Source organism: Acomys minous (assembly GCF_964271855.1).
Source record: "Acomys minous genome assembly, chromosome: 16".
Classification (NCBI taxonomy): Eukaryota; Metazoa; Chordata; class Mammalia; order Rodentia; family Muridae; genus Acomys; species Acomys minous.
In genome coordinates, this window is record NC_140498.1 from 6,960,039 (window position 1) to 6,987,814 (window position 27,776).

At 45.7% G+C, this 27,776-nt stretch overlaps 1 protein-coding gene across 5 annotated transcripts in view; it reads left to right on the forward strand.

The window, feature by feature from the left end:
- The first annotated feature begins 8,076 nt into the window (after positions 1-8,076).
- Positions 8,077-27,776, forward strand: part of ARHGAP44 (Rho GTPase activating protein 44) — a 157,361-nt gene continuing 137,661 nt past the window's right edge. For all 5 annotated transcript variants that reach the window (XM_084762833.1, XM_084762836.1, XM_084762834.1 and 2 more), the window contains exon 1: positions 8,077-8,443. In XM_084762833.1, the coding sequence (XP_084618959.1) occupies positions 8,391-8,443 (53 nt within the window). In that variant the 5' untranslated portion in view covers positions 8,077-8,390. The remainder of the gene's footprint in view (positions 8,444-27,776) is intronic.

Genomic DNA, 27,776 nt, shown 5'->3' on the forward strand with positions numbered 1-27,776 from the left:
CCTTGTCCAATGAACCAAGGGCAGAGGTGTGCCTGGAGATGAACGCAACCCTCAGCAGAACACAAAGCAGTGTTCTGGGAAGAATAAAGAAACAAGCATGGTTCTCTTTGGCCCCAATGTGGTGGTGTTTTCATGTTGGTCTCCTTCGCTTTGTATAATATGAAAGAAATGTGGCTCACTGGGAGAGCAAAGAAGCAATGGCTAAAATACCAAAGTTGGCATGTGTCCTTTTTTTTAAAAAAAAATCCATATATTTTTAAATAAAATGTTTATTTTAATGAGATGTAAACACTTTTCTTTGGCCAGAAAATATATCTGGGTCTGATGCTCTTTATACATGTTACTTCCTGTTCTCCTTTCAGCAGCTAGAGAAGGGGTACCACTGTGATCCTCATCTTGCAGATGAAGAAACTGAGGCTGAGAGAAGCTACGTACATTGTCTAGGGTGACATAACTTATAAACTAGCCGAGCTAGTCTGCTGCATCAGACTTTGACTTGTCCACCTCCAAAGCTCCTGTCTATGCTCACTCCTGCTCCTACTAACACCATAAACGCTCTGTGAAGTAGACATACAAACTGCGTTAATACCCCTATTAAAGTACACGCATGCACATACAGGCGTGTATCCTAGTTGAGTTGGTGCTTTCATCAGTTTAGAAATAGTGCCAACTAAATAATTCATAGAGTAAGCTGGGGATCAAGATGGCCTATTGGATATACACAGTAGCCCTATTATGTAGATGTTGTAGTTGATTTTCTCATTTGTGTATATTTTCATCTGTCATTTTCTCACTGGAGACTATGAGATCTCATGGAGGAGCTATGAGTCCAATGGATGACCTTTGGACCAGGAGCGATCCCCAAACTGCTCTTTCTCCGTAAGGTAGTTCTGCCTTCTTTCACGTGGTTCTTCCCATACACTGGGGCTGTTGCTCAACTCATGTATAATTTCAAGGTCAGAGTTAACACCAACAAAGTGTAACAATACCAGCACAAGTGATGTCATTCCTAAGGGTCTCAGCAGAAATTTCACTGCTGTCTGTCAGTGTCTGAGCTTCTCATGAGTCCAGGAGCCTGGGAGAACCAGGTACAAGTTCATCCTCAAGTCCTAGTTCCCCCAAGTTAAGAGTGGGATCACTTGAATCTTATGGGCTACAGAGGGGAGGGTGGGATTTTTAAAATTACTGGTTCTCTATGAATTTCACTTCATGCACCCCAATCCCACTCACCTCTCTGTACCTCTATATCCACTTTCTTTCCTTGCAATGCCCTCCAGCCAAAGAAAACCAAACAACAACAACAAAAATATCTCACTGTGCAAGCTGCAGTGTGTCCCACAGTACATTCTTGTGCCCAAACAGCTTTACTCACTGTTCATTGCTGTGAGTCATTGGTCCTGTTCAGTGCCTCTGGCTTCTGCTACACCATCCATCCTGGATCCTCCCTGGGACTCCTCCTGGTTATCCCGTTATTGTCCTGTGTCTTGAAGATCCTGCAGCTTTGGTTCTGGAGGACGAGCCTCTACATGTGTTCCAGAAGTTCATAGACAGAGTAGATGTTGGGGTGGGCTAACTCAAAGCCCTGGATCTGGGCCTGGGTGGTAGTTGGGTTGTTCAGCCCAACAGCTCTCCAGCACTCACACCACCGGGGCCAGATTGTTTTCTAATGCATTTTATCCATAGTGTCAAATCCATGATTCTCTCCTCTTTGGGGCTTCTGTAGTTCAGAAGCCATGTGTTGTTTAATGTGGCCCCTTTCCACAGCAACCCACTCCTGTTAAATTAAATCAGTGTTCTCTCTGTTCCCACCAAGAGTACACATGAGAATAAAAAGCTGTATTCCCTTCACTTCCCATACTGCTTTCAAGGAGGCTGTCTTCCCTTGATCTCAGTGGTTTAATTTGAACTAGTGAAGGGGTCTATATGAAAGGCAGAGACATTTATACATGCAAATATGATAAGTAACTCCATTTGTATGTGTGTGTATATATTACATACACACACACACATATATATTCACAAGTGTGGGCATACATATAAAAAGGGAAATTTTTTAATGTTATTTAACTTTGACAGGTACATAAAAGCATAAAATTGGACATATTCATAGAGTAGTATGTGATAGCCATGTATGCAAATACCATGCAGAACTACAGACATTTGCCATAGAGAAGATGAGCTTTGTATCCAATTTATGATACTTGAATGGCTATTCATCAACCCCCTATGAGAACTGGATTATGTAATAGATATAGTGCAGCCCTCATACTTTAATGATTCCTTTAATGGCTTAGACAAGAGTTCCTCTAAGGATTAAGACACTTGTTCTTGGCTGCATAGATCATTACCACCCCCATCTTTGTTGCCATCAGCTCCGTCATCAATCCTCAACACTCTTATTTTGAACTGAGTATTATTCTGTGCTGAGGTATGGTTAGGCCGGATTTGGTGGCTGGGACGTTGGAAGAGGTCCTTTGTCAGAGAATGTGTGGATCTCAGTTCCGCTTACCCCAAATAAAGCAATACAAGGTCAAATCTTGCCAGTCTTCCTGTCATTCAGAAGCAACCTGTACCATGATTGGGCAAGGCCCTGAGAGGGAGCTTTCTCTAATTTCCACGATGGACAAAAAAAATTGCCCTACTATACTTAGGGACTTATGTGGAAGTTCTACCCAGGAAGATTGTCAAAATGACCAACTTCAACTAACTTTTTAATACCAAGGGTGAACTTGGGGGAGAGAAAGAAAGAGATTGTAATGAACGTGTATGCACATTTATATTTAATTACATAAGCAGATCTCATTTTCTAACATTTTATTAATAACTGTTATTCTGTTTTGTGAGTGGCAAAGGTTTGGAGCTTGGGGCTTCTGTGGTCTTCCCCTGATAGATATGGGAAGACGGTGAGGTCCATGTCAGCAGCAAGAATGCTTTGCATGGTCAACATCAGGACGGTTTTCATTTTATTTCAGTGTCTGTGAGCTCTCTAAATAGCAGGGGAATCTTCTGTTCCTTGAGGCTTTGAGAGAACAGGATTGAAAATATCTGCATCTTCTTTAGACCAGCACTCTCCACAAAAGCATCAAAGGCTGGCTGCTTGGGCGGGAGTGGGGAAAGGTGTTCTTTGACAGTCTGCCTGTCTCTTCAGGTTTTTTCCTTCTCTCTTCACTCTTCCTATTTTTAAAATACCTGTAACAATAGCAAGCTTATTTTAAAACAATGAAACATGACAATGCAAGGGCACTAGTAATTTTTAAATTATTTTGTATCTGTGATTAAATCCTGTTTCTCCTTCCTAATTCTGTCTCAAATTTCTTCTTCTTCTTCCTCCCCCTCCTCCTCTTCTTCTCTTTCTTCTTCTTCCTCCTCCTCCTCCCTCCTCCTCCTCCTCCTCCTCCTCCTCCTCCTCCTTCTTCTTCTTCTTCTTCTTCTTCTTTTCTCTCTCTCTCTCTCTCTCTCTCTCTCTCTCTCTCTCTCTCTCTCTCTCAAAGATGCATCCATTTTCTCCCATCTTTTAAAAAAAGAATGATCCCTGAGAACAGTTTAATAATTAATGCTCTAATTTCTCCTGTGATCTGTAGCAGTTCTGCTCTGTCAATGCCCAATCTGGACGAAAAGGTGAGAGATGGCTACAGGGCTGTGCCTCATTGCCTCCTGCATTAGTGCTGCTGTCATGCCCAGACTTCTGCTTCTTGTCGAGTTCCCTGGTTCAACAGCAGCAGCATGATTGGCTGCACATGCTTCCACATCTTCCTGGAAGACTTGGGACATTCACTTCTTTCACTCACAGGACCATTCTCCATGTCACTCCAAAGCTTGGCAGAGCGGCAAAGCTGGCACTGAAGTTTTCCCTTTTTGTAAAGCTGGTCTTTCTTTCTTTCTTTCTTTCTTTCTTTCTTTCTTTCTTTCTTTCTTCCCTCTTTCCTTCCTCTTTCAGCTTCTATAATTTACATGTTTATTTTATAGTTTTCATGCACCCTCTTTTTTTCTTCTATTGTTATTTATTTATTTAATCTCTTTACAGCCTGATCCCTCCCTCCTCTCCTCCCAGTCTTGCCCTCACACCCCCTCCCCTACTCCCCGTCTCCTTTTTCTCAGAGAAGGGGAGACCCAGAAGAGGTATCAACTCACTCAGGTACATCAAGTCACAGCATTCTCTCCTATTGGGGCCTGACAAGGCAGGCCAGCTATGGGGAAGGGATCCAGTGGAAGGCAACAAAGTCAGAGACAGCCCCTGCTTCCATTGTTAGGCGACCCACAGGTTGACCATATGCTCCATATGTGTAGGGGTCTAGGTCCAGCCCATGCTGCTCTTTGGCTGGTGGTTCAGTCTTTATGAGCCCCCATGGGCGCAAGTTAGTTGACTCTGTAGGTTTTCTTGTGGTGTCCTTGACCCCTCCAGCCCCCTCTATCCTTCCTCCCACTCTTTCATAGAACTTTCCGAGCTCAGACTATTATTTGGATGTGGGTCTATGCTTCTGACTACATCCGCTGCTGGATGTAGCCTCTAAGAGGACAGAGTTATACTAGTTCCTGTCTGCAATCATAGCAGAATGTCATTCATAGTGACAGGTGTTGGCTCTCTCCCACGGGGTGGGTCTCAACTTGGGCTAGTCATTGGATTGCTATTCCCTCCATCTCAGCTATTAAAAACAAAGACATCATACAATTTGCAGGCAAATGGATGGACTTGGAAAGGTCTTCCTGGTATCTGCTCACTTATAAGTGGATATTAGCCATAAAGTACAGGATAACCATGCTACAACCCACAGACCCAAAGAAGCCATGGAGAGGCCTAAGGAGGATGCTGAGTCTCGCTCAGAACAAGAAATAATATAGACACCTGAAGTAGATGGGAGGAAACTGGGTAGGAGAGGGGGTGGAGAGGGTAATGGGAGAGGAGGCAGTGTGGGAATCAGGAGATCAGAGAGCAAGGGAGGGAGGACTGGGAGAGAGAATGGAAATTGGTGGTGAGGCATCTCTGGGACAGGAGATGCTCCCAGGAGTCTATGCGGGTGACTCTAGCTGAGGCTTCCAGCAGTGGGGTTTAAGGAGCCTGAAGTGACCACCTCCTGTAGCCAGGTGGGACTTCCAGTGGAGGGAGAAAGACACTACCCATAAAAACCTTAGGCTCAAAACTTATCTTGCCTACAAGAAATGGGGTAAAAATGATGTTCTTTCAAAAGAAAAGTGTTGAGAGCCATCTTGCCTGGACCAAGGATATCAAAGCTTATGATGGTGCTGTGCCTACAGAAAATTACCTCCTTCCTGTTAACAAGAAGAGCAGGACTCTTGCCATCCTGTTGGGTGTGTTAGATGCAGGGGGAAAAAAAAGAGACGGAAATGGTGGAAATGGCATCTCATGATGGCCTATGTGACTCCTGTGTGACCATGGTAAAAGCTGTCTATCTTCAGTCTTCCACCATTGTCGGACCTTTGATGAGATTCTCATAATAATTTCCTTTTCTTTGGCTGACAGGGGAATACAGATTTGCTGACTCAGATGCCTGGAGGGATGATGGTAGTGTGATGGCCCTTCCTACCATCCCTGAGGAGGGAGCCAAACAGCTTTTCCTAAAGTAGTCATTACCAAACTGCTCCTGTGCTATACTTTGTCAGGACTACAGATGCCCTTTCAGAGCTGGACCCAAAGGTGCCAGGTGTAAGTCATGCTACCTTGTAGCAATTCTATAGATTCGTGTAATCACAGCTGAGGTGGCTAGGTTAGCAGCATCCTGGCTAGGTAAGTGGAAACGACACCAAAACTCTCTCATGGTGCCTCGCTCGGTACCTTCACCTGTCAATCTCTCAGCACTGTGCTGGCCAGCTGTCTCTGATAAATATTTTCTGTGTTTGAGATTCAGACCTTGCTGGGTCCCTGCAGGTTTGTAATCAACACATTGGCTTCGCACCATCATAGAATGATCATTTTTGTTTGTTTGTTTGTTTGTTTTGAGACAGAGTTTCTCTGTGTAGCCTTGGCTGTCCTGGTTGTACCTTGTAGATCAGGCTGGCCTTTAACTCACAAAGATCTGCCTGCCTCTGCCTTCCCATGTGCTGGGATTACAGGGGTGTGACACTGTCCCCGGCTGATCACCACTTTTGTGGTTGTTCTTGTTAGGGCCCAGAGGAAGCCACACAGAACACTCAGACACTGATCTCAGTCAGCTATTGATGGTTTCTTGAACACACACCCTAAGACTGATCATGACCAAGGACGCAGTTCTGCTACCTTGAATGTTTCTCAGAGTCAGCTTATAAAGGCAAAAACTGAAATTAGCTCATGGACTGTTATAAAAAAGGAGAGAGTATAAAAAAGCATCTTGAAAGAGTTAATTTGAAATCACAGCTTGTGGGTACACTTCATCACAGCAGGGAAGGCATGGCAGTAGAACCTTGAGGCAGCTGGTCACATAATATTTGCTGTCAGGAGGAGAAGAGAGATGAGTGATAATTGCCTGCTCACTCTCTCCTTTTTGTATAGTCTGGGACCCCAGCCCATAGAATGGTGCTGCACACATTTAAAGTGGCTCTTCCTACCCCTGCTAACCTAGTCACTCTCTCACAGTTGTGTCCATACACTTGTTTCTCTGGCGATTCTAGATCCCATCAAATTGATAATAATTATTAACCATCCTGGTCATGTTATTTAAAAAATATTCAAAGTATAAATAATTAGTTCATATAAATATGATGTTGACATTATAGCCATGTCCAGTCGGTTCAATGCAAAGGATACCTTCACTGGCTAATTGGTTAGAGCTCTTGACCTATAAGCAGAGGCTTAGTTCACAGTTAATTAAAGATTTCATGTTCACTCAGCCAAAACATGCCTCAAGCCATCTTTTGTTTAGTTGGCCAGGGAGATACTTACATCCATATTTAGGACATCTTTGTACTGTAATCAACACATTGCAAAAGATCTCAGATCCTAGATGCTCTTTCATATTTTTTTTAAAATAGGAATTATCCTGGATGTTCCACTTAGGCTGATTTTCATTGTATCCATCACAGCAGTCTACATGGTAGTTTGTATAACTGGGCTTGGAAAACAGTACTCTTATTTCCATCTACCAAAGAGCAGTGATCTCTACTAGAGATGGGGAGACAAGACGAAAAGGACCCAGTAAATGGTTTCCCTAAACGTAGTTACTAGGGATGTTGAATTCTAATGGGAACTCACATTTATTTTTACCCAGAGTCCCAACTGCCCAACATCTCTGACTTATTCGATACATAATGATGACAACTAACTGTGATTATGTCATCTTTTTCTTTTTCCTTTTTTTCACATTTATTTATTTATTTATTTATTTATTTATTTATTTATGTGTAAGGCAACTTGCAGGAGTCACTTTTCTTCTACCATGTAGCTTCTGGAGATTAAAATCAGGTCATCAGGCTTAGTGACAAACACCTTTACCTATTGAACCATCTTGCTGTTCCCCTCACCTGACACATTCTAAGTCGAGGGTCACAATTCCTTTCAACAAGCTGGTGGGTGCCAGTGGGCCGTCCAGCTGATGCCCATTCAAGTCTGGTAGTGGAAAAGAGATGGACAAAGCTATGAGACTAGATTCTAAGCTATACAAGAAAGCTGTCTCAGATTAGGCCAACAGATAAGACGTCCCCGATTCAATCCTATATCAGCTTTTGGTTACCTAAGGGTTTTGAGAAGATTAAGAATGACATTTTGGGATTCGTGCTATGCCTAGTTCGAAAGCACTTTGCCCTAGGCTAAACCCTGTAACTGAACACCAAGAAGGTGAGCGTATATTGAATGAACACATCCCTCTAGCATGTCTTCCTGTGAATTCAGCACTGAAACGCCTCACATTCACTTGGGATGCAATAGGAGCCAGACGCTCACTTTATTTGCTGTTGTGTCCTTGGTTTCATTTTCAAGCACGAAAATATTTCATTTACTAGAAGGCTAAAGCCTAAATGCCTTGGCAACATTGCCTTCTTCCACCTCTCTTCTAAAGTTGTCCTTGCAAACTTTGGACAGAGGAAAGGTGGGAGCAGCAAACTACAAGTCCCAGCATGCAAGGCGAATTCCGCACAGGCGCACGGGGACCACCCCGGCCAGCTGGCCAGCCAGCCTGCGGAGACTCCCTGGTTTGCTTGCCCAGCTAGGGCAGGGGTCTGCAGCCCGGGCGTACCGGCGGGCGCCAAGGGCGGCCCCAGGCGTGGCACAGGGAAGGATGTGGCGTGCGGAATAGGTTGAGGTGGTCTCGGGAGGCTGGGCGCGAGCCAGGCGGCTCCCCAGGCTCCGCAGTGCCGCCGCCGTCGCCCAGGAGGCTGGGCGCGGGAGCCATGTAACCCTGCGGCGGGCTCCGGGCAGCTCCGTTCCTCCCCAGCTCCCGGGCTAGCGCGGCAGCGGGGCCACGATGAAGAAGCAGTTTAATCGCATGCGCCAGCTGGCCAACCAGACGGTGGGCAGGTAGGTCACCCGCTGGTCGCCAGGGGCCGGCACGCCCGCGGGGCTGCATCTGCTGGGCGCAGGTGATGGAGCTGCCTGGCCTGGAGCTCCTGCGTTCCTCTTGGATCTGCGCGGGCAAGCAGACGCGACCTCTCCTCTCCCGACCCTGACCCCTGCTTGCTTCCCACCCGCTGGTCTAGGCTTGGGTTGCCCAGCTCAGAGAGTGACGCATCCTTCACCTGCGTCCCCAGCTGCCCCTTCACCTCGCCCTCCCTGCCTTTCTTCGGGACTCCCTCTTCCTCTGGCTGCGATTCTTCCTGGAAACAGGTGTTTGCTCTGATGGAGCTGGTAGCTGCAGACTCGCTGGTTGTCTCTAGAGATCCCTTCCTTCCTGCGCCCAGTTCAGGGCTGCTTAGGGTCCTGGGGTAATGCTGGGCCTGGTCAACACCCCAGTTCCCCCCCCCCCCCCTCCTTAGAGCTGTGTTTGTTTTCAGGGACTGTGACTGTATGAGACGCTGGATCACTTTCCTGGCGGCTTTTCTTCAGCCTTTTGGGGGTGGGGAGAGGATGGAGGGTGGAGGGTGGAGGAAGGTGCTTGGTAGCATGGCGCTGCTGTAGGCTCGGTCCCAAGACTGATTTCAGTGGAGGGAGGGAGGTTGCAGAAAGCGAGGAGGTCCAACTCCCTTGGAAAATGAGAGGATCAGAGGCTTGCAGCCAGGTAGGGGATGGGGACAGTCTCCCCTGATAGTCCAGAACAGCTCGGGCGGGGGGGGGGGGGCAGGAATCTGCAGGACCCAGACTGCTTTCATCTTGAAGATGGACAGGATCTGGGCCAGTGTCTTCAGGAGCGCATCAGCGGGCTGCCAAGATCTAGTAAGGTTACATAAGGATTCTGGTGGTTGTCTTCCAAAGCTAGACATTCTTGAAACACAGGCTTGTTAGGTAGAGGGGAATTTTTTTCCCCCCATGGAACCTCTCTGCGCCTAGGGAACGATTTCTGTGTGGTTGTCAGAGGAATTCAGGTGTGCAGCTTGAAGCTATCAGAGAGCGAAGAGCCCAGCGTTGGGTGCAATTCAGGTGCAAGCTTCACACACACGGAGTGCTCTCCGCCAGGTTTGTTGAGAAACCGAATACCTTTCTTGGGTGGGAAGTGGAGCTCGAACTGGCACCTGGTAGTGTGGGGGTGGGGACTTCCATGGAGCATAGAGGACATCTCAACTCCATGGAAGCATACTGCCCTAGTTACAGTGGGCATTTGAGGGCCCGGGATGGCGTGGTTTCTGTTGCTTTCAGGGACTCCAGATGGTTTCCAAGTAACAGCATCTAAACTAGACTTGGATTCATTTCCCCACAAGTGTTTCAACATGAGGGGGGATTTATGAATAGTGGAGTCAGATTAGCCCAGATTTTTGGCACAGTATTGCCACAAATATAGCCTCACGTGGATGGACTGTCTTTGGTGTGTTGGATGCTGAGATAGTGTTTGCCTTTTTTTTTTTTTTTTTTTGGTACTGGGTGGGTGTAAGAGGTTGGCTGTCAAGCTGACCACTCTTTACGCTTTTGGCTTCTGGATCACTCTCTGGGATCTAGCATACATGATGGCACTAGACATCTCAGGGGTCAGTGGGCCCCTCACTCTGACCACGGACTGCTCCTTCTCATGGCCTTGGAGTGTTAGCCTGGAGCTAGTATTTATGCTGGCATCCTTCACGAAGCCCAACTCATAGCTTCTTCTTTTGGGACCTGTTTTTAAGTTGTGAGATTTTTGAGACCTGGACATGGGGATCTTACTTTTTCACCTTCGTTCGTGGGGGAAATGAAAAAAGGCAAAGGCAGTTTGGGTTTCTTTCCCTTCTTTCTTTCTTTCTTTCTTTCTTTCTTTCTTTCTTTCTTTTTTAAAGTGGTCTTGCTTATTGAAAGAACCTTCTTAGAAGTAGGAATAGTAGGCATGTACCCCGCTTGTCTGCCAGGGTTGCTGGAGCACGCATGTGGATGACTGACCTGTAAAGAGTGAGGCCCAATGTGTATCTGTTTTGATGACAGTCAGAATAAACCCACGAAGCGAGAATTAGTTCCTGGCCTCTGCTGCTTCAACACTCTCAACGCCGTCACGTGCCGGTGACCCACACAACCACATCCGGCTGGACCTCTTTGTCTCACCATGCTCATTTTGTCTTCTTTTCCCCTTGTCCCTGAACTCCTGCCCTTCCCCTCCTGTACTTCAGACATAGCAAGCCCATCTCCATTTTAGGGCCTTGTTCTTGCTGACCACCAATGTTTTACTACCTGGCTGAGGATGTGGTCTTCCCAAATAGCTTTCTCATCAATCAGGCCTTGGCTCACAGGCTCAGGTGAGCCTCCCTCCCTCCCTCCCTCCCTCCCTCCCTCCCTCCCTCCCTCCCTTGACTCTTGCCCATCATCCTTTTCATTTCTTGCACAGTATTCACCATTGTTTGAAAGCTTGTAATTTTTTAATATTTATTTTTAAATTTTTTTTTCTTTTGCTTGTCCGTCTCCAATAGAACGTATTGATTGCCCTTGCATGCCAAGGACATATAGCAGTGCCTTGTGGAAAATTAGTGCTCAGGCCAAATTAATTGCCAAGATTAAAATGGTTTATACCTGGCCCATGAAGGGGAAGAAAGGCAATGGGTGAGGGGACTTCCTGTTGAGTATACGGAGAGGCACAATCCTATGCGTGGGCACTAGCAGCTCATAGGGTTGGAAGCTTGAACGGTGGGTGTGGTGCCGTAAAGTGCTTTGCAGAGTAGCTTTAGCAGGCACTCAACTCTTCACTCCCGTGGTTTTGGAAGTAGTGTCTTCCCTCTTTCTGGGAGACGAGTGAGCTTGAGAGGTGCCCTTCTCCATGGCTCCCCGTCTATCTCCCTCTCTGTAACTCACAGATCCTGGCATTATGAGAAATGAACAACTTCTAGGGATTGGCTCATGTCCCTTGACCAACGCAAGGGTTGCCCCGCCCTCTGTAAATGTGCTCTTGGGTTCTTCGTGCTTTGTCTGGAGCTGGGCATATCTAAGTAGGACTTCGGCAGCTGTGGAAAGAGTTCATAAGTGCTCAGTTGGTATTTTAGCATGGATGAGGCTCTGGGTTTAGTCCTCAGTACTACATTGTAACACATACCTGTAATGCACTTGGAAGTCGGAGCAGGAAGGTCAGAAGTTCAAGGTCATCTTTGGCTACATAAGTGAGTTCAAAGCCAACCTGGGATGCTTTGCTTTGGTCATCTTCTCTAGTCATAGCACATGTTTCTGCCTTGACTTCCCCCCATATCTGTTCCTTTACTTCACACTCTGGAAAGCTCTCCGTCGCCAGCCTGTCCCTACTGGCTAGGAGCGCTAATCATCCAGTGGGACACATTTGCTTGGGTGCTTAGCGAGCTCAAGGCTAGATCTTTGCACATTCTCCTTCTTATTGTCGAAATGGGAATGATGAAGTCCGCCCTGTGGAGGTACAAGAAATGGTAACGTCGAGGGAGTCACCGCAGAAAAACGGCCAACACAGTGCTGAGCTTAATGGAGGGCAGCTCCAGCATCCTTGAGACAGCATTCTAGCTCTTTTCGGATGGCATGCTTATAGCTCAGCCATTCCGTATAAAATGATTGGCTGTCTCCTGTGGGCCCCACCCACACTGCCCTGCTGTAGGAATATTACAGTGCCAGGCAAATGGAGGCCCCGCTTACTGGAGCCTGAATTCTAAGGGCGTGCTGTGCTTTTAACGATTCATCTGCAGTGTGATCTTTAACTTATTGATCATCTTCCCCACTTGGTTTTAAGCTCCTTGGGAGGCAGAGATGGTTTGACATGTAGAGGGAGGGGTCTCTCAAATTCCTTGGCAGCTGCATCAGAAGATTCATGTGGTGTGAGTACAGGAGTCACGGAAAATAGTTCAAAGATGTGGGGAGAGCACCTGATGATGTTGCTTCTTTATTTTATTTTATTTTGTTTTATTTTATTTTTTGTAATAGCAGCGGGTCCCTAGAGGAGTGAGGAGCAGCTGCTGCTGGGCTGTGGGACACGAAGGAGGGCTCAGCTTGTGCCTCGTGTGTGGCACCATTTGCTTTTTTTTGTTAAATCTTCAATAGGGTCTAGTGTCTTCTGGGGTGTTAACCAGTCCTGAGAGAGAGTGTTCTTCTTGGACGGGAGATCTGGTTTGTGTTTCGTGAAACAAAGCACTGAGCTGAAATGTTAGCACCCAGGAGACCCACAGGGTGAAAGAGAGGGTGCAAGAAACAAAATCAGCCTCTGTTGAGGACTTGGTTCTCAGTCTCCATGTTGGGAGGGCTGGGCTGAGCTTGAGGTTCAGGGGAGCCTGGCCTGGTGAAGGGCTCCCCAACTGCACCTTGAGGTCCTGGTCATTTTCCTTTAAAGCTCCCCAAGTCAGTCTTTGGAAAACATTAGCATTCTATATACACAGTCTTGGAAATAGATTCCAGTAGTAACTGCCCAATGGCTTTATATGGGGTCTGCCCTTGTAGGGAAGTGGGTGAGGTTCAGGAGTAGGCAAGTAGCCATGGGCTTGTGGGTGGGAGCAAGGCTGTTTGCGTTGCACTGGCTTGTGTGGGTTTAGAGGTGCTAAGTTGGGGGTGGAAGAACACACTTTGTCTCCAGAGCTCTGCTTTCCGTTCCTCGACTGTTAGAGCCGAGAGGGCTTGATTTCTCCTGCAGCTTTGCCAAGGCTCACTGACGCAGCCTGCACAGTCCAACTGCAGGCAGGCGATCCGGGTATCAGCCAGTGGTCCCCAGCTGGGTGTGAGGCTGCACAGCCTCTAGGAGCTCTGGCATGGCCTGCATTTGAGCTCCGGCCAAAGCCACTGAGGACCCTTTCCCTGAAGCCACTGCTTGTCCTTCAGCAGGCCTCAGAAAGCCATCAGTCAATCAGTAGGACCAGAGAGAAAAGAAAGTCAGAACAAATCTGGGTTAGTCTTTCCCCAGCTTTTTCACTGGCTGTGATTGCACATCTCAGACCAATGCAGGCTTCTGCAGCCACGTTCTGTGAGGGCAGCAGGGCTCCTCAAAGTACGACCGCCCCTAAAAGTTCTTCAATAGAATCCTGAGGGCCTAAGCGAGACCTTCTAGGTCTGGCTTTGTGATAGCAGACTCACAGATGCCAAGAGAAGGGCCTCTGCCCTTGGTCCTTCATGCCCCTTCCTCTGCAGACCTGTCTCAGCCACCCATATCAGTGAGAGGCTGCCTGGGTTTCTCTCAGCCCAGACCTGCAAGTCACTGTGAGGGAGCTTTTTTTTTTTCCCTTGACTAGCAATTAATCATCTCCCCTCCCATTTTCCTCCACCAGAGGAATTCAGCCACACTGATTGGTAATTTTTTAATAATGGGTGATAAGAAGCGTTGTTTTCTTGTGGCTGCTTAAAAAAGTAAATTAGTAGCCATGTGAATAAAACAGTAATTTGTGGTTATTTGTTTTAGAGGGATCTGTAATCATCGCTGCTTTTATTAGTAGTCAAGAGCAGATTATTTCAAATGCTATTTCCGCAGTGATGGTAAATAGTGAAATTATGCTTTGGCTCAGTGCTGAGACTCAGAGCTCAGAGAGCAGGTTCGGGGGGGGGGGAGAGGATGTGGCTCCCCTTGGATTTGGGGCTCCCCTCTGACTCCTTGCTGCCTTGGGGAGCCCGTGGTGTCTAGCAATCTGAAACCCTCCTTTCTGTCCAGGAAGCAGATGCAGCTTTCCTTCTCTAACTTTAGGGATTATTTTTAGAATAAGTGTTTATTTTCCCACTGAATTCAATTTATTTGTTTAACTGTGATTTTTAGTTGCATAAGTAATATTTATCATAGAGAAATGATAAGCTTACGGGTGATTGGAAAAAGGAGTTCGTTTAATGATGAATACTTACGCAGTCTTTAGTGGGCATGTTCAGTCCTTTAGAGAGGTAGTATCTCTGTTGTATGAGCTTCCTGGAGTGTGCTTGAAGAAGCTAAGGCTGATCTCCTGATACCATCCGATAGGACCACCATTTTATTTGCAATCCATTGTGGATCGAGACATCATCATAGGCACATGATTGTACATTCTAAAAGAGAATAGTGACCATATTATGTATACTCTTGTAACTTTCCTAGTCACCCTCATATTATGTCTTGGATATGATCTCATACCAGTAAATACATATGTGCATATAATCAATAATACAATGTTCTTGGGTATTAATAGTCACCAAAGCCAACTGGTCTCCCTGTCTATCATCCTACCTACTTATGTCTTTAAGATAAAGTTTAACTATGTGAATGTGTGCATTTTACACACACACACACACACACACACACACACACACACACACTCATGCACGCACGCGTGCACACATACACATATTGCTTTTCCATCCTTGGTGGTTTTGTCCCTCTCTCTAACTCTATCGGCAACTAATACAATGATTTTAGTTGTTGAAACCTTTGTACTTTTGATTTTTAGATCACTTGAACTGATTTTTTTTTCCTGGACATTTATTGCTCTTTCTGAATTGCCTGCATTTGTTTTGTTTTGTTTTTCCTTCATTTTCCAAATTCATGCTCATAACTTCTCTTGATGTTTAGATAAATTCTAATATTTAAAAAAGTATATACTTAGTCATGTACTAAACACATTTCACTTGGGGGTTTCTGATTTCTTTTAGATTTTTTTCTTTTTTTTTTTTTTTTTTCCTTGCCCCATGAGGAAATCTGAAATTCGTGGTTTGGGATTTGTTGATTTATGGCTTATGCTTATGCTCAGAACCTTTCCTCAGACTCACATTATAGAAACATTCAAACACCTTCAGCAGACTCTGGGATGCCTTGATTTTACCACCCAGTCTGGAATCTGTCAGCCATGATCCATTGTAGTATGTGGCACATATTAGAAGTCATGTTTCGTTTTGCCAGTACTTCTTGTTTTTAAGTTAGTTACCCTGTTATTAAATTGACAGTGTGATTCATATGTACCGAAAGGTCACTTGTCGTATGCTTGAGGATTTCTGACTTGTTTTATTGACCTGCTTTATCAGTGCCAGTGGGAAGCTGAGGTGGGCTCAGCCGTGAGCAGTGGGTAGGTTAAATCCTCATCATAAGACAGTGGAGCCAGGCTGGACCCTGCACCCCAGGTTGTTAGGATGCTCCATGGCCCAGTCACCAGAACTCTGAGCCTTTGCCTGGAGACCTTCCTGTCCAACCTGGATGTCAGCCGCGTGGAAGAAATGTCCTTATTGTCTTTCCCTGTCTTACACATGGATATAGAGATGGAGAAGGTACCATCTTTGCAACATTGGGTATCACAAGAGTGCTTCTCAAGGGAGCAGCATCTGTGTGTTTAAGCCTGTCTGTTGTCCATGCTCCTCTCTGGCAGCCAGTTACCATGTTAGGTCCTCTTTGATCACACTTTCCTTTTTTTTTTTTTTTTTTTAACATGTTTTTGGACTTGTTGCTGTAGCTTTAGGGATTAGAACCATTTGTTTTGCTTTTCGTACTCTTACTTACCCATTGCTTTTAAGTGATTTAAAATTTGGGTTATGGGATTCTCCTGCAGATCATTGTATCTTTTGCAAATAATAATTGTGTGTGTGTGTGTGTGTGTGTGTGTTTCTTCTTCTATGGTAGTTTACACTTACTTCATTTTCTTGTCTAATTGCGTTGTCTAGCACTCAAAGAAAAGCACTATAATATTGTGGCAGTATATAGTTGCCTGTGTTATTGACTTTAATATAAGTGCATGGTGATTGGTTTGAGAGGTTTTTTTTTTAAATGTACATTTATTTATTTGTGTGCGTGTGCGTGTAGAAGTCAGAAGGCGACTTGTGGGAATCAGTTCGCCCCTTTGAGCATGAACCATGTGGGTTCTAGGCATCAAACTCAGGTGGTCAGGCTTGGTGGCAAGGCCATTACCTGCTGTGCCATCTCACCAGCCTGTGAGAAAGTTACAAAAAGAAATCCTATTACATGATTTACTTTGAGATTTTTAAAAAATATATATTGAAGGTAAATTTGACTTGTTATTTTCAAGTTAAATCAGTGAAAGATTCCTGTCCTGACTGTGCTCTGTTGATTATTTCTATATGGCTAGATTGAATTTATTGTTTGTATGGATTTGACGACCTTGCTCCGTCTCTCACATTCTGGTAACAGTGTGAAAATGAGTGGTCCAGCCTCTCTTTTCTAAGGAGTGGTGAAACCAGGACTTGCTCATTCCTTGAAGCTTGCGAAGTTTCCCAAGGACACTCTTTGGAATACAGTTCTTTGACAGATTTCTATTTTCTGCAGTGGCCACTGGACTAGTCATGTTTTCCAGTCACTTTGAATAACACTTTAAAAAAAAAAAGATTCATTTTATTATGATTTTGATGTTTAAAACAAGTTTAATAGACTATATATTAATTGGTCTAATGTGAGTTTCTCTCTTTTACCCCTTGAGTGGTTTTTGTCCCTGCCTCTTTACCCTCAGACCATCTTTTAGGTATAGTTTACCCTCTTTGAATTCTCTCATGATTTCCCTTGGGTTTGTTTTGTCCTGCTCTGAGTATTCAATTTCCCATGCTGTGTGTAAGGATAGATCAGACTCTGCTGTGGGAACACCCTAGTGACATAATGTCACAATACTTCATTTTTGGGCTCATGAGAAATGGGCTGAGACGGAGGAGAGCCTCCTCAAGGTCTGTGCTTCTCAGCGAGGGGCCTGGGAACGCTCTCTCCAGCACTGCCAGCACTGCCGAAGGCAAAGAGAGAACAGTGAGGTCGAGTTTATTGGCATTCTGGCTCTTCGATCTTTGACTAAGAAGAACTCACAAAGGTTGCTCTGCTAACGCGTCATCGGCTAGAGCCAGGCGTAAAGTTTCCCCAGATGTGGCTGGCCCCATGCTGCCTCCTCCCACTGGAATCACCAGGCCTTTCATGCTTCCTGCACGTGTCTCCCAGTCTCTCCCTGGCTCCCTGGTGCATATTTGAGAAGGCCACAGAATACCACAGAGGATGCCTCTGAGATTGTCCTTGCCCTCCACCGGAGCTGGTCAGCTCCACCCCAGGGCCAACATCAGGAAAACAGTCTTTCTTTGCTGCCTCACATGGCCTCTGTGCTGTAGCTACAGGCATTTATTACAACGCCCATCTTCAAAGTTAGTTTTAACAAACACATTTTTAAGTTCCTTTCCTACAATGGAGAGAGTAGTAATGAAGGGAACAGAAAATCTCTTCCTGCCACAGTGACATGACAATTTATAGGATTATTGCTGGGGTTAAATAAGATGGTAGGTATAATACCCTTAGCATAATTCCTGATTATAATAAGCACCAATAAATTATAGTTATAGCGGGATCCCTTGCTGTGCCAGGAGTCTTTCTGAAGCAGTTCCTGGCACACAGGCCTCTCACCTGTGTTCCCGAGAACTAGCACTTGATGGCTGGCCATTTGTCTTTGCCCAGTTTCTCTGTTTAGCCAAGAACACGATTTGTGTTATCAGTAAGAACGGTCATCTCCCCTTTGGTACCTCTGCCTTATAGTCAAACCGTGCCAGATCTCAGCAGCTCCCAGCACTGGTCTGCGGAGTGAGGACTGCCCTTCCCACCCCTGGCCACCCTGGATTCTATTCCACACTTGCCTCTGAAGTGGAAGAGTAGGGCACAAGACTCTGCCTTCCAGTGTTTCTTTTGGAAGTGACCCATGCCATTTCTGGCATTTCATCAACCAAAGCAAGTCAGTTGACCACACATTGTTCCAAATACATCCCTGCAAACCAATCTCGCTGCAGGCAGGGAAGGAAAGAGCCACGGCAGCAAGCAGCCTGCAGTACCTATGGCAGTAGTCTGTCTGGGGTGCTTCCTGAGGGCCGTTTTATTGCAACTCCCATATGCATCAAGTGATGCTTGTAAACCCACTTTGCAGATGGAGAAATGGAGGTAGAAAACATCAGGGCCAGACTTGATACCTTCTGAGTAGGGCAAGCCTAGGCTGAGACCTCCTGCTCTCTCCCAGGTACCATTTCTTTGCAACCACAGGGTCCCAAGTCCCTGTAGTAGGTGGTTTTTACAAGTGCTAATTAACTGCTCCTGAGTGGAATAAAAATAAAACTGTCCCATTCCCTTTAAGATAATGGAGTGTCTTGTATGTAGCCTTAACCACAAAGAGCATAAATGAAATTTTTGTCAATAGAATATTCATCCCCGTGTTTGCTTTCTGCAGCTTCAGCAGAAAGAGCAAAAAAAGTGCCCTTTTGAAGGTTGTTTGCCCTCCACTGGGAAGGCTGCCCGTGTATCTGCAAAAGCCGTGCAGCTTCTTCCTCAGCACAGGATCCAAACAGCAACATGACCACTGTGCAAAAGGGTCAAGTCAAGCAGACCGGCAAAAAAATGGTACCTCTGACTGCACAGTGGCCCTCAACTGTCTCCTGTCATCAGTCTGTCTCACAGTGGCCCTCAGTGCTGTCCACTCCACCCCCCAACACACATCCCGCTGTTGATGTAAACACTGTTAAGTGTACCCCAAACATATACATTTACTTAACAGGCCTCCCTTCTACCATTGCCCCACTTTCTACACCAGTGACAGGCCCGGCCAGGGCAGGGCAGGGCAGGGCAGCCAGCTATGGCTGCTGCTTGCACAGCGGGTGAGGGAGGACATTGGGAGCCCCGGGGCTTCTTGCTGCAGTAGGGAAATAGAAGAGCGTGCCTGACTTTAACAGAGTTGGGAAGTGAGTTCTGTGTTGACACAGTTGCAACCATTTTTGTATTTTCCTAACGCTGAGAAAGTGTGAGAAGACAGAGAAGAGTGTAGGCTGAGGACCCAGGACCCAGAAGCGCACACAGAGGTGATGGCCCAACACTAAAGCACGCCGCTGCCTATGAATGACAGGAAGACATCCAGAGAAAGGGAGGCCTAAGCCTGCAGCACTAGCAGCCACTTCTGCTGCGTGTGCATAGGCATCTGGATTCTTTCAGATGCGCACACACAGATGCACAGAAACAGAAAAGAAAGCCCTCCCAGGAGTCAACGGGAGCAACTGTAATCATTGTTTCTTACAATAATATTTTAGCTTTGGGGCCCTTTTAGCATCTGAATATAACATGTTTGCAGTTCTTATGAGCCCTGGTTTCAAACATGGGAGGCGGCTCATCTTTAGTGTTCTGGACGCAATGGCAGACTTCATTTTGTAGCGTAGGCTAGCCTAATACTGGGAAGTGTGATAGGACCCTGGACTCTTAGATCAATTATTGATTAATACATAGATTAATAATTAATAAACTAATCATGTTTTTGAGGGTTTGTTGGTAATTTCATTTTTTCCTTTCCCCGTTTTAAATCTATCTTTAAAAACGTGTCATATTTATGTATTGTATTGAGGTCCATGCGTATGCGTAGCACATTTGTGGTGGTCAGAGGGCAACTTGTAAAATGCTCGTTTTCTCTGTCTTGTGGGTCCTAGGGATGGATGGCGCACAGGTAGTCAGGCGTGGGAACAAGTGCCTTTACCCCCCTGAGCCATTTTGCTGACCTATTTCTCTCTTTATATGTAATATGTCCATACAATTATGCCTGTCTAGGAGGAACACTGATAAATGGAGAGTATACAATGTTTAAATCAGGATAATTTTCATTTTAACCTCAAGTACCCGTATTTTTAAACCTTATATAATTATATATATTTATATATATTATATGCATATAAATATATATATATATATTTTAAGGGTATCATGTGATGTTTTGATACCTCTGGTCTGCATAAGGAGACCATCCTCTCCCAAGGTTGATTATGACTTTTTGCTGAAATGCCTCAGGACTCAGCAGCTTTGTTGACGTGTACACCCATTACTGTCTGTCAGTTCTACTGTGGAGGATGCTAGAGGAATTAGTTTTCATGCTTCATTACTGCCAGGGCTTTTAACTTTTAGAATCTGAAGTGTGTGCATGTGTGTTATTATGTGTGTGTGGGGGGGGGGGGGTGGGGACAGCGAGAGCACGTGCCTTGGGAACCCAGAGGGTTGGATGTTCCTGCAGCGGGTGTTCCAGGTGGTTGTAAGCTGCCCAGGTGGATGCTGGGAACAGAACTCCAGTCCTCTGCTCTTAACCACTGCACCACTTCTCCAGCCCCAGTTGCCTCTATTTTTATTTTTATTTTTTTTATTTTTATTTTTTTTTTTTTGGTTTTTCAAGACAGGGTCTCTCTGTGTAGCCTTGGCTGTCCTGGAATAGCTTTGTAGACCAGGCTGGCCTCGAACTCACAGCGATCCGCCTGCCTCTGCCTCCCAAGTGCTGGGATTAAAGGCGTGCGCCACCACGCCCGGCTTATGCATTTTGGAGTGTGGTCTGCACCAGACAGCCCAGGACCAGGGCTTTTCCATGGTCAGCCAGGGTTCTCTGGTTGTGGCAGCAGACTCTGCTCCATTTGGGGATGGGCGGGAGCTGCTCTCTAAATAAAAGGAACAGTTGGACAGCGTATCATGGGAAAAGCTACTGGGAGCCTGGTCACAAGGAAGACAACAGAGACCGAGGGGCTTCCCATTATGTGCTGTCACTGGGCCACTAAGAAGCTGCACCAGATCAGTGTTTAACTTGACAAGCTCGGGTCACATTGAAAGGAATGATGCCACCCGGCAAGCCCAAATGCTGACTGAGCTCTCCAGTCTGTGTTGTTGGGCCCCGCCCACCTTGACCAGCTTGCCAGGGTTCCTTGACCTTAAAGGAAGTTATTTTTCACTTTCACATTCCTGGCTAATTTCTGTGAACCTATCCCTGAAGTAATATTTCTTCCTCTTTTGAGATAAGGTCTTGAGTGTGGCCCAGGCTAGACTTTTTCATTTTTGTGTCATAACTATAGTCCGTGTCTATAGCCTGGATGACCTCATTGACCTCTTGTATCTAGTGGCCTTGAGGTGACTCTTCCTGACTTTGCACTGTCCTCTTGAATACAGGTATGGAAGAATATGACTTTTCTTCTGTATTAAGTTTCCCTTTGGGGAAATTCTGTGTACCACTAATGTATCTTAGAAATTGTCCTTTTTGTTTGTTTGTTTTTTCTAATCTTGATACAATCTAGGGTCATATGGGTCTAAGAGGACACCTCAAATGAGTACTTCCCTCATCAGATTGTCCTGTAGGAGAATCTCTGGTGCATGTTCTTGACTTATGATTGATGTGGGAGGACCCAGCCCACTGTGAGCAGGGCTACCCATGGCCTTGTATAAGAAAGCAGGCTGAGCAAGCAAGCCATGGAGAGCGAGCGAGTAAGCAGCATCCTTCCATGGACTGAGTCAGCTCTTGCCTGGACTCCCTCGTGATGGATTCTGACCTGAGAGCTGTGAGTTAAAATACACCCCTTGCTCCCCAGTTTGCTTTTGGCCATGGTGTTTTATCACAGCAATAGGAAGCAAACTAAGATAGAGATTGACAACCCATCATATTTTTATTTAGGGATCTGACAGCTTCTACAGACACAAAAGCCGGGCTATGTGTATCTCTAGGAATGTTTCTGGTTACGGTAATGACCAGCATTATTGATTGTAGCTTACATAGTAAAACAAAACAAACTTTACTTTCTTTTGTAGACATTCATTTTAATTGATTGACAACCAAATTATTCATCGGGAACCCTGTGTCGTTTCAGCCAACTGCATGTTGGCATAATGTACAAATAGCTATAAAAGAATGCCATTTCGGATGACAAGGCATGACTAGGTGGGCCAAGTTCAGGTACTTTGTGATTTAGGGGGCTCCTACTGTCTTTCTTTCTTTTTTTTTTTTTTTAAATCTTGGCCTTCTTGGACTTTTTTCTGGTCAAAATACAGTTGTTTGCTGTAAAGAAGAATGATGCAACATTTGCAGCAAAGTGGATGGCACTAGAATTAGTCCTGTTCAAGAGCACTGTGGTTCCTCCAGGGGCCAGCGGCCATGAATGCTTGTGCAGATCAGAACTTACAAGGCCAGGTCCTGCCAGTGTCATTCATCATGTTTTGCTAGACTCAGAAACACAAACGTCCCGCCTTTTCTCATATGCGGAATCAATCTGTGTTTACATTGCTGTGTGATATGTACATATCTATCCAAGGCACAGAAGTAGATAGCTGGGGTCCCTGGAGAGGTGGGGAAGATGTCAAAACGACTGGGGAGGAGATAACAAGAGAGGGCAGTGGAATGCGTATGACGTGAAGTCAGTGGGGAGACTTGGATGTAAGGGGTAGGGGAGGGGATTGGTGTGGGTAAATAATAAACAAGAGACAATGATGTAAATGTTGAAAACGCCATAGTTAAACCCTTGTGTGCTCACAAAAACTTTAATAAAAACTAAAGCTGCTTGCAAAACAAAGGTGATTTACTTCCATATTCATAATTCACAGAGACAGGGAGAAAGGAGCATTCCAGAAGGTTTTTTTGTTTTTTTAATGAGATAAGAGTCCTTTCATCTAGTCTAAGTCAGTATATTTCACATGTTTATTCTTGACCTTTAACATGTACAGGAGGGAGGGAATGAGTCGGATTGATGGGGCTCAAGCCTGTGTCGTGCCTTTGATCTACTTCTGACTGTCAGGGAAGCTAGGCACAGATCCATCAGGACCCGGCCCCTTCAGAATCAGAGAGGGGCTTCCTCTGAGTCAAGAACAGAAGATGCGAGAAGATAAAGACAGTCCAGGAATAAAAGGTTCAGGAAGCGGTATCCAAGTTACAGGAAGAGAAGCATCGCTGTTAGGTTCTTATCTCAGTTGTGGATATGTTCCTGAGAGATCAACAGGAAGATCACAGCAGACACCTGAGAACCCTGGAAAAGACACTGGAAAGAACGGAGTCAAGAGACTGGTAGGTGGCGGAGTGCCTCAGTGAAATCAGAGCTCCTTAGAAACAAAGGCCAGAGCCAGAGGTGGTGGCTTGGTCAGTAAAGTGCCTGCCCTGCAAGCAGGGGGACCTGAGTTTGGCTACCGAGAACCCATGTTAACAACAACAACAACAGCAGCAGCAGCAGCAGCAGCAGCAGCAGCAGCAGCAGCAGCAGCAGCAAAGCAACTAACCAAACCATACCAACCAAAACAAACCCCCTCCAAAACAGGATGGCTGTGTGCTTCTGTGTGCACCCCAGCACTGAATGGGGTTGGACGGAGACAGGAGGACCCTTGAAGTTCATTGGCTAGCCATTCTGGCTGAATTGATGAGCTTCAGGCTCACTGAGAGACCCTGTCTCAAAAATAAAATATAAGATAAAATAAAATAACTGTGGAGAACTCCAGAGACTGACTTTGAGCACCCACAGGTGCCTGCACACATGTGCCTGCACATTCACACTAATAAGTACATGATAAGTTCTGCACCACTCCCAACACACACACAAAGAAAAGCAAAGAGGAAAAAAAAAACACAGCTGGAGGTGGTGGCACATGCCTGCAATCCTAGCACTTAGAAAGCAGAGGCAGGAGGATCACAGCACATTTTAGCGAGTTCCAGGTTAGCCAGCATGGAAGAATGAGACCCAATCTCAAGAAACAGAGAGACAACCAAACCAAATAAAAACAAAGAAACAGAAAAGAAGGAGACATCATCCTGGTAGAAAGCCAACATCATACCCATGGCTTGGTTTAACCCCGTGATTTCTACACTGTGTCCTGAGGAAAATCAACCAAAGAAGGTCAAGTATTCTTCTTCTGGTGGTTTCAACTTTGGTCAAACTTTGCCTCTTTTTACCTCAGAGCAGATCCTTCGAGTCCAGAACACTGGTTCACACTGATGGTTCTGCATCTGTCTGTATCTCGTGTGAGCTTTTGCATCCACAGCATAGTATAGAATTAGTAAGGGCTCAAAGCCAGTTGGTCACATTTATTCTGAGTCCCACCCTCCCCGTCTCTGCTGCTTTTTACACATCATGGTGCTCTATTCATTGTCTCTTGTGACCTGCCTCATCCCAGTTTGGTTTCTAGTTGGTGTTACATCTTCATCAGGGGGGATGCTTGCATAATAGTCACCTGTCGAAGACCCCCAAGGTGCTTTGCGGGTCCACATTCTAAGAATGTGGTTGTGAGGCCATGTGGGTTGTTCTGACAGGACTCAAAGGTAAAAATTTAGTTTTTGGTTTATTTATTTTACTTTGTGTGTATGGATGTCTTGCTTATATGTATGACAGTTAACCACATGCATGCCTATTGGATCCTCTGGAACTAGGCTTACCAGATGCCTGTGAGCCACCATTTAGATGCTGGGAATGGAACTGGGATCTCTGCAAGAGCCACAGGTGCTCTTAGCCTCTGAGCTGTCCCTCTAGTCCCTCAAGGGTGGGTTTTGATGGTTTGAGACAGGGTGCCACTGCATAGGCTTGGCTGGCTGGCTGGCTGGCTGGCTTGGAGCTTGCTATACAGACTGGCCTGGCCTGGCCTTGCCTCATGGAAATTCTTTTGCTTCTGCCTCCCTAGGGAAAAACCAAACCAGAAAATGCATTTCTTAATTGCAGTTTCCCATGATAAATACGGAGCTAATCATCCCTTCATAGGAGCCAAAAATATTCTGTGCTAGAAGACAATCTGCCATATCTTTAGAGCTGTTAGAGATACTTTGCTTTAAAGCATGGCTCTCAGATGGTGTTTAATCCTGTGCCATTGCGTAGTCCAGTCACAGGGACCCAGGGACAGTGGAAGGCAAGTTTGTGGAGTAAAGATGCCATTAAACTGTGTATCTGTAATCTAAGGCCACCACTTGCGTCCCTGGAAAGCAGATCCTGTGAATAGCATGCGGAATGCTTGTTAGGAAGCGCTCTTCGCATCTCTGCGTGTATGAAGGGCACTAAAGGACTGGGGAGAGCGACTTTGCATAGTAGTGCATTTTCCGTGACTACCTCACCTGGCTCCATGCTAACTCCCAGAACGGGAATAAGTTCCACATCATCCAGTGTGGAGGAGAGAGGGCACGGAGAGCCTTTGTGCCTTCGCCCTGGCCAGCTTGCCCTTGAGGTAGGACACATTAGCAGGTAATATCTGCTCTGCCTGTTTTGTGGAAGGCCTGGTGGTGAGATTTCAAGGCTGACTGAGATGGGTTTAAAAAAAAAAAAAAAAAAAAAAAAGGTCTTTTCCTTAAGAAGTCTGTGTTCCAGTAGGGAATGTGAGCCACAAACACATTGCAAATATTTGAGGTTGGTTTTTGTTTTTGGGTTATGCCTCATGACAGCCTGAAATATTAAGTTGTTTGGGAGAATGGAACATCATTATTTCTTTTTAAAATCAGTCAGCCGGGGAATGGGAGGCTGTCAGAGCTGGGTTTTGAGGAGAGCGTGAGATCTTGACAGATAAAGATGACGAAGTGTAAATGAAAAATGTAGGTTAGCAAGGTGTACAGTAACAAAAGAGACGCACACCCCTGATGTACATAGCTGGATGTGTGTAGACTTTCTTCCTTAACTCCTTAGGTAGACTGAGACTTGGTACCGTGCTGTGAGAGACAGATCTAAATGCATTTAGATTTAGATAACAGGCATTATCATCTCAGAGACAGGCTGAGAAGTGGGAGAGCGAGATGGAGGACACTGTATGTTGTGTCTGACCTGGTTTCTGTAAAAAGCACATTGGAGCCAATGGCTTTCTGAACACGAGTGGTTAACATGTTCGCCAGTGCATGGGTCATCTCTGAGAGAACAGGAAGAACAAGAAAGGGACTCTCCATCTTTGACTACGTGCATGGCCTATTTTAACTTTCTTAAGAAACAAAACAAAAAATAAACAATAAACAAAACATCAACAACAACAACAACAACAATGTAGTATTGTGTGTGGCCTTTTGGCATACCTTGTTTTTCTTAACCAAAGTGGAAGATCTGGAAAATCACATGTTAGATACTAGAAAACTCCCTCCTTACCCGGAGTGCTGTGTTTTTTGTTTTTTTGTTTTTTTCTTCTTTGTGCACCCATTAGACAGTGGCAGGTCACATGCAGGCAGGTCAGGACTCTTGGTGACTGGGTCCCTGGTTTTCCTGTACTGCTTCCCCATCAGTATTGGCTGCAATAGGCAGGTCTCCTTGGGGTTGTCCCGCACCATTCAGTCCACCTGGGCCCCCTGTTATGAGATTGCTGTGTGTGCCTGGGAGCAGTGAACCATCATTCTTGGCTCCTCACACACAGATGTATGGGCATACGAAGACTTAGCTCTTACTGCCAAGATTCACGGGTGAGAGTACTGTAGTTTGCTTTCTGCTGCTATGCTAAAAGACTGGCCAAAACCAGCTTGGCGAGGAAAGGGCTTATTTGGCTTACAAGTTGCCATCTGTGATTGAGGGAAGTCAAGGCAAGTGCTCAAGGAGGAACCTGTAGGCAGGAATTGAAGCAGGCACCATGGAAGATCACTGCTTACTGGCTTGCTCAGCCACTTTTCATATACACCTCAGGCCGACTCTGCCCACAGTGGACTGTGCACTCCCACATCAATCAGCAATTAGGAAAGTGCCTCACAGTCATGGCCAATGTGATGGAGTTAGTTTCTCAACTGAGATTTCCCTCTTTCCAGGTGTATATAGGGTTGTCAAGTTGACAAAACCTCTGACTGTGAACAAGCTAGCCTCAGAGTGTCACAGAAAGGTTGTTGTTCCTCCTAGACTACTGAGCTGTAGCTGACTCTCCTTTGAGGCTCACTGCTGTGTTGACCTCATGCCTTTCAGCTACTTGAAATGCCCCCAATACTTGTACGAGCAGTTGCTTCTTTCTCTGCCCAGGTACTATAGTGTGAATGCGAACATCCTCCAGAGCCTCTTGCCTTGAGGACCTGTTGCCAGCCAAGGAGCTTCTGAGGAGTGGTTCGATTCTGAGGGCTAGGGCCTCATCATTAGATTTTTTAAATTACTTTTTTATTAATTTATTCATATTACATCTCAATTGTTATCCCATCCCATTCCTCCCTCCCTCCCGCTTTCACCCTATTCCCCTCCCCTATGTCTGTGACTGAGGAGGACCTCCTCCCCCTGTATATGCTCATAGGGTATCAAGTCTCTTGTTGATAGCCTGCTACCCTTCCTCTGAGTGCCACCGGGCCTCCCCATCAAGGGGATGTGGTCAAATATGGGGCACCAGAGTTTGTATGAAAGTCAGACCCCACTCTCCACTCAACTGTGGGGAATGTCCTGTCCATTGGCTAGATCTGGGTAGGGGTTTGATGTTTACTGCCTGTATTGTCCTTGGTTGGTGCCATAGTTTGAACAGAACCCCTGGGCCCAGATCCGCTCATCATAATGTCCTTTTTCTAGGTTTCTAGGACCCTCTGGATCCTTCTGTTTCCTCATTCTCCCATACTTCTCTCACCTAGAGTCCCAGTAGGATGTTCTCACATCCATCCCAATTTCCTGGTAAGTGAAGACTTTCATGGGACATGCCCCTTGGGCTAGTGTCCAATTATAAGCGAGT